The sequence below is a fragment of the Vanderwaltozyma polyspora genome, genomic scaffold (assembly GCF_000150035.1).
Source record: "Vanderwaltozyma polyspora DSM 70294 KpolScaffold1053 genomic scaffold, whole genome shotgun sequence".
Lineage (NCBI taxonomy): Eukaryota > Fungi > Ascomycota > Saccharomycetes > Saccharomycetales > Saccharomycetaceae > Vanderwaltozyma > Vanderwaltozyma polyspora.
In genome coordinates, this window is record NW_001834644.1 from 49517 (window position 1) to 56600 (window position 7084).

At 31.5% G+C, this 7084-nt stretch overlaps 3 protein-coding genes and 1 further gene across 3 annotated transcripts in view, besides 2 other annotated features; 1 reads left to right on the plus strand and 3 right to left on the minus strand.

Moving 5' to 3' along the window:
- Nucleotides 1-2318, minus strand: part of HMI1 — a gene marked incomplete at both ends in the record, with an annotated part of 2631 nt that extends 313 nt beyond the window's left edge. Inside the window, one exon of the mRNA XM_001644103.2 lies at nucleotides 474-2318. Within this exon, the coding sequence (XP_001644153.1) occupies nucleotides 474-2318 (1845 nt within the window).
- A 453-nt stretch (nucleotides 2319-2771) lies between these two features.
- Nucleotides 2772-4562, minus strand: VPS52 (Vps52p; the record flags this gene model as incomplete). Its single annotated transcript, XM_001644104.1, has 1 exon — nucleotides 2772-4562. The coding sequence occupies one exon, from the start codon at nucleotides 4560-4562 to the stop codon at nucleotides 2772-2774; it is 1791 nt and encodes a 596-aa protein (XP_001644154.1).
- Nucleotides 4563-4902: 340 nt separating this feature from the next.
- Nucleotides 4903-5547: a sequence feature (similar to hypothetical protein; correction of possible frameshift sequencing error~similar to Saccharomyces cerevisiae RFC4 (YOL094C)).
- Kpol_1053p34 lies at nucleotides 4903-5869 on the minus strand (the record flags this gene model as incomplete).
- Nucleotides 5549-5869: a sequence feature (similar to hypothetical protein; correction of possible frameshift sequencing error~similar to Saccharomyces cerevisiae RFC4 (YOL094C)).
- Nucleotides 5870-6334: 465 nt separating this feature from the next.
- TRM10 overlaps nucleotides 6335-7084 on the plus strand; it is a gene marked incomplete at both ends in the record, with an annotated part of 997 nt that continues 247 nt past the window's right edge. Inside the window, one exon of the mRNA XM_001644105.1 lies at nucleotides 6335-7084. Coding sequence (XP_001644155.1) covers nucleotides 6335-7084 — 750 coding nt within the window.

Genomic DNA, 7084 nt, shown 5'->3' on the forward strand with positions numbered 1-7084 from the left:
CTTGAAGAAATTTCTCCGGATACAGAGAAACCCCGCGGGTTAAATAAAAATATTTAAAAGATTTTTTCAAGGTGTCCTTGGGTCGGCTAAAAACAAACCCGTCTTGTTAAGTTGAGAAACTTCCCCTTTTTGGGGTTTGGGGGGGGTTTCCAGTTAAAGAAAACCTTAAGGTTTCCAAGTTCAATAATTTTAATGCCTAATAAAAACATTTAAGGTTTCGGAAACTCGAAACGTTTGAAGATTTTAGGCAGGATGGAAGGACGCTTTGTTGAAATCCAAGGGAAAGTTTGGGGAATTAAAAAACTAGCATATCCCTTTTTTATTTTCAAAAGGTCTGTAAGTCATGGTTTTATAACGGCCAAAAGATTCATTAAAGTTACTTTTTTAGTTGGGTTTACCCATATTTTATGCATTTGGGGGTGATAAACGTTAACCAATTAGAGTAAATTTTTTGCAGGAGTAAGAGCCACATATTAGAACATTATGTTCAATTGAAATTTGTTTTGAAGATCTCCAATCAACATCACATCTGGAAACTCTAATCCCTTTGACGAATGAATAGTCGAAAGATTTATCTTCCCTTGCTCTTTATCGTCCATATGGGAAGATCTATTATGCAACACCAAGCTTTGGTCCAAATATGTCTCTAAAAACCAATCTAGCAGAGTAACTCCTTCAGGGAGATTAAATTTACAAAGCTTCAAAACTTTTAAAAACTCTTCTAAATTATTCTGGAATTTAATCATTTCTCTCTCTGAGTTAAATATAAGCTGTTTGCTATTTAGTTGGTTGGCCAGAGCGCACAGTGTCTCCAAAAATGCTAACGGTTCTTCAATTGTGGATAATGTACAGGATTCGACCTGAGGTAATAAAATTTTAGCTACTTCTGATATTCTCTTCTTACTGCTGGGATTAACCGACCAATTACTACTGGAAACTGAAGTTATTTGCTTCCAAAGGGAAATGTTTCTTAACAAACATTCACTATGAAGTTTTTGTAAGCTATCTTGACCAATTCCATTGATATCACTTAATAAAGAAAGAATATTAAAGTCGCTAGTTCTATTTGTGTAACTTATTTCTCCATTATTCTGCTTAGATGTCACTGATATTATTTTCAGTATGTCTATGAGAAATCTAATCGACGGATTTTCTACCCATTCAGGATATGCAGACAGTTTCTGAGTAGGTATACCATAATCAGATATAAAATTATTTATCATATCTAATTTTGCATTTGTTCTTGCTAAAATAGCAATATCTGAAAGTTTCACGGAACTACAAGATAGTTCAACAATCCTCTCTATAATGTAATCCAACTCTTCAATGGAATTCTGTGTTTGAATTACTAGTGGTTGCACTCCTGAGGGTGATTTTGAATAACCTGTCTTCAAATAATTAGAATCGGTACCATATTTGTTAACTATAGTATTAGCAAGGTTAGTTATTTCAGGAGTAGATCTAAAATTATCATCTAGTTTCAAGGTCACTAATTTATCTTGGGGATGTATTTCATCTATTGCCTTAATCACTTCTTTATTATTCCCTAAAAATTGATAGATGCTTTGGTTAGTATCACCATATATCTCCAATCTCTTTCCCTTTGATATGGATGTTAGGAGTGGCAATAGTGTAGGATAAAGATCTTGGAATTCATCAATCATGACAATCTTCACATCATTTTTTATTGTTGATGTAAACTCAATTCCCTTTTTTGAATCATCAAAACTATCTAATGACAGCAAGTGTTCTGAGGCTCTGATAATTAACTCGTTATTGGTAACGACTTTACTTACAATCATTAACTTTGATATTTTTTCTACGACGTCCTTACCATTTGGTGAATTTTTGTACTGATTATAAAGACGTTCAAACTCACGAGCAGTTGGTTTTGAGTTCTTCCAAAACTCAGAAGATACCAGTTTCATTAAGACCTTCCAACCATTTTCCTCGATAATTTCAAGCAGTCCCTCATTCTCAATAACTATCCTATTTGCCAACCCATGAATTGTATAAACACCTATTTGAGATACTATGCGTGTAATTGGATCATTTTCTTCAGCAAATTCAATCGATGGGTTGCCATTTTTCTGCTCGAATAAGTCTAGCAACTTATCTAAAATATTGTCAACAGCCTTGTTTGTCAACGAAAGGATTAAAATTTCGTCAGGTTTGGCAATTCCACTATCAATCAATTTTTTAACTCTGTGTAATAGCGTAATAGTCTTACCAGACCCAGGGCCAGCAATTATTTTTAAAGTACTTTCAGGTTCATATGGAAATTCAACCACAGTTTCTTGCGATTTTGTCAATTGCATAAAAGACCCTCTGAAGTATGACAATATATCGATTCATATATCTAATCAATTAAATATTCAAGTTAAATATATTTAATAGTTTATCGTTACTAATCATTTACTTGTTCTATTTAGAACATGGTAAGATGATGAGTTAACCTGATATTTAATACTTAAAGAATGGGATGCCCTTTGATCTATATGAAATTTTAAGATATATTCAAAGCACGTGATATCATGATAATGATATAAGCAACAAAACTATATTAACAAGACATGATGTTGTTTCTGTAATCCATTAGATTATCTATCTAAATGCTATATTTTTTGGTTAATTTGATTGTCAGTTGAATTTCCAACAGGGTATAATAGTCCAGATTCAAATAAGAGAAAGTAAGTGAAATTTGGCGAATAAATAAGATAAATTCATATCGAACACGATCAACGTTGACTATTTTTTTGATCCAATATTCATTATTTCATTGTATTAAATGAATGAACTAATTGAGCGTAATGGTTTTCTGTTTCCTCTATTAAAATTGGTAAATTGGTGTTATCACTACCTTCCAATTTTAGTCGCTGTTGTTGTAAAACATTGTATAGATACATATAGTTTGTAGCTAAGAATCTTTCAGGAGATTTCGTTTTTTTACTACATTTTCCAAGAACAGCTTCGAATTCTTTTCTTATTCTAATAATTGAATTGTATAATGGTTCAGATCTTTCATCAATCCCTTCAGTGTGTGTAATTGCGACTGTTAGGAAACTACATAATAGTTTTGAAAATTGTACAGTAAGTTCATGTGGTGTTGTTAGTGGATCGTTATTTGATGAAACATTTGTCAACTTAGCGACGTTTGTAGTTATGACTACTTTCTTTAAATTATCACATTGGAAATCGACTAATTGCTGGAACTTTGGCCACAGCAACATTAATTGGGAGGTCATGAAGTCGGATATGATATTAATCCCATTGTTTTCTGCTTCTAATTGCAACTGTTGCGCTATTCTGATACTCAGAAGGATGCCAAATATATCATATGTGTAGAAAATCAATTGTTTTGTGTATTCTAACACTTCATCAAGAGTTGGTTGGAATATCTGCTCTAAAATACCTGCCACCTCTTCTGTATTATCACTCACTCTGAAAAAATCACTTAAAAATTTTGATTCAACGACACAGTTGTCTAATAATGCAAGGTTTAAATTTCGGAACCCAATTTCAACATATGTTTCCATTGTATTATTTTCTGCAATTTGTGAAACCATTACAGTATTATCTTCTTGTGTTAAGACGGATAGTCTTTTATCTACTTGAAAATATTCTTGTATAGATTCATCAGTTGTATAACCTGCACCTTTTGAATAGCTTGCGGTCAAATAATTAGTTATTGAGTAACCATTTAAGTAGTTAACCGATGTATTAGACAAACCGTTACCTAAAAAATATTGGGCGTCAATATTTCTGAATTGCAAAATTGTCAAAGATCTGATATAACGACTGAAATAATTTTTGTAGTACCATCTCATTGTATATGAATAAGCCTGTCTTAATTCCAAAGCCAGAGAATAATTGTTTTCAACAATGTATTGGAAAATGTCCTTCACTTCTAACAATCCTTTTTGTATCTTTTGAGATGGGACAGGATGATAATTTCTTAATGCTTTAATTGCATGAATTATATATTTTTTAGAACGTTCGAGTATAATTGTCCTTAGATCTTCCAATATTTTATAAAGTGCATCGAAATCTTTTGGAACGTTTAATTGAGATTCATTGTTTTCTACCTTATATTTTTCATAAATCATCATTTTATCTCTCATGAATGCAATGTTCTCTTGCCAGTCACTATTAATCTTACCAGAAATTATTTCGTTCACTATAGAAGGTGGAACTATTAAATCATTAACCAATGGACTTACGTTTGCCAATTTAGTTGAGTTATATTCTAAAAGTTCTTTCAATTCAGATGATTTATTTCTAATATAACCTAAATCTCTAGTATACTCTGATAATCTAGTATTAAAATCAACCATATAATCATGTAAAGGAGGTATAACATTCTTCAAAGTTACCTCGAGTTTATCATGTTTTGATTGCAGCTTTTCCAATTCATCTAAAAGATTGCCATCTGGTGTAAGTTCTTTAGTCCTCTGAGTTTCCTTTATAAAGTCTTCAAATGGATCTGAATCTTGCAAAGCATTATCAATACTACTATTTAAACTAGATGGTGGAACACCCAAAATATTCCCTAAAGTCTCCATTTAAAACTCAAAAATAAACGAAGAAACCTCCTTCCTTGAACTACAGACAGAGTAATAACCAAAGTATTGATTGTAATCCTAAACTCCTGACCTTCTATACCTAGTTTAGTATCAACTTCGAACTTTTATTAATACTCTTAATTCAATAGCGTTTTGTATGTATACAATATTTTTTCAATTTTTGATAATGTGTGTGATAATCGCTACATTGACGTAATATAGAGAGATAAAGATAATAAAGGGCTATTAAAATGCTGAGTTTTGATGTGAGTTTTATACAATACTTAGATATATATATATTAACGATTGTCTGCTTATTGCTGATTCTCCTTATTTTATTCTAATTTATTTTACGTAATTTTGCTAGAAGTGCAGCCAATTGCAGATAAGTTCCTACACCTTCTAGAATTCTCATATGAGTTATACCAATTTCTTTAATCATCTCTAAACGTTTAGATTCTTTTAATTCAAATAAAGTTTTGGTTACACGGAAACTAGTGGTTACTATGTCTACTGCAGAGTAACCTTTATCCCATAATTCATTTTTTAAAATTGCAATTGAATCATCTAAGGTTGGTGCCATAATCATTTTTTTAACAATTAATGGATGTGGTGAATCTACTATTTTAAATACATTATCGCCATTCACTAGACCATGACCTGCAACTGTACTTTGTAAATTATTAATAGCTTGTCTCATATCACCTTCTGCTGTGAAAATGATGGCTTCTAAACCATCGTTTGTATATTTAACATTTTCAAATTCGATTATTTCTAATAGTCTCTTCAAAACCTGTTCATCATTTAATTTTGAATAACGTAAAATTGCACATCTACTTTGTAATGGTTCTATAATTTTATTTGATTGATTGCAAGCAAAGGCAAATCTAGTGGTATTTGAATATAATTCCATTGTTCTTCTTAACGCTTGTTGGGCACCTGCAGTCATCGAATCGGCTTCATCTAATATAATAATCTTATGTTTACCTGGAGGGTAAATGGCACTTCTTTTGAGCAAAATGTTTGATTTGGTTTCTTACAACATCAATACCTCTATCGTCAGAAGCATTTAATTCTAAGACTGCTTGCGAATAAGAATCACCTAATAATTCATGCGCAAGACAATGTATAGATGTAGTCTTACCAATACCTGGCATACCAGAGATAATCATATGAGGCATATTACCATCTTTTGCAATTTGTTTCAATCTTTCAATAGTATCCTCATTGCCAACAATATCCTTTAATACATGTGGACGATATTTTTCTACCCATGGTAACTCCAAATTCAAAGCTGCTTTACTCATATTCCTATAATATGAAAATTGTTAATATGGCCAATATATATATTCAATTCAAATATATAAAAGAAATCTCTTGCTTTATACTATTACGCGTTTGATATTTTAATTAAGAATGTCCTTAATATCTTCAAAATTGACCCTCTTCCAAAATATTAATAAAAGAAAGCACACTGATAAACAATACCCAGACCTTGATCTCTATAGCCAACACTGTAATGGGTCCTTGTATACAACCAAACCTTCTTTTCAATTCATTCAAATGTTCAAGTAGTTAAACTTCTTGAATCTTTCATAATTTTTAACACTAAAGCCTTTAGATTCTAAGCTGAAAAATTTTTGATCAAAATATTTAAATTTTATTATGGGATGAGATGAGATGATAAGTAGGTTAGGCTTTAAGAATTGGTCTGATTGTCGGTCAAAAGAGTATCCTGTGTGTGCCTTTGTAATTAATTATTAAGTTGGATTATGAGTGATAGTGAAGTTGGTAAAGTTGAATCCAGTTCTGAGAACGATTTAAAGAGAACTTATTACCCACCGGCTCCTGAAGGTATCTCTAAAAGACAATGGAAAAGACAATGCAAGAAGCTTGAGCATGAGCGTACCAAAGATGAGCATAATAAGATGAAGAGGGATAAGAGGAAGAAGTCTAGAGAGAACAGGAGGTTACAGATTCAAAAGATTGTTGAAAGTGGTAAAGAAATTCCAGAGGAATTGAAAAAGGCACCTCGAGTTAATCAAAATCAAAAAGATTCTGGTATTAATATTATTATAGATTGTGCATTTGATGATTTGATGAATGATAAAGAGGTTGCATCGATGGACAACCAGATTACAAGAGCTTATGGTAGTAATAAACGTGAAAATTATTTTGCCAACATTAAAATTACAAGTTTTAATAAAAGATTAAAGGAAAGATTTGACAAACTTGCGTACAATTCAAGATATGACAATTGGAAAAACTTTGAATTTATTGAAAACGAAGATATTTTGACTAACAATGAAGACAAATCAAAACTAATCTATTTGACAGCAGATACAGATGAAAAAATTGATAAATTAGAACCAGGTATAACCTATATAGTCGGTGGTATTGTTGATAAGAATAGATATAAAAATTTATGTTTTGAAAAAGCTCAAAAATTAGGCATACCAGCCAAAAGATTGCCGATTGACGAGTTCGTTAAAGTAGCAGGAAGAAAGGTCTTGACTACTACA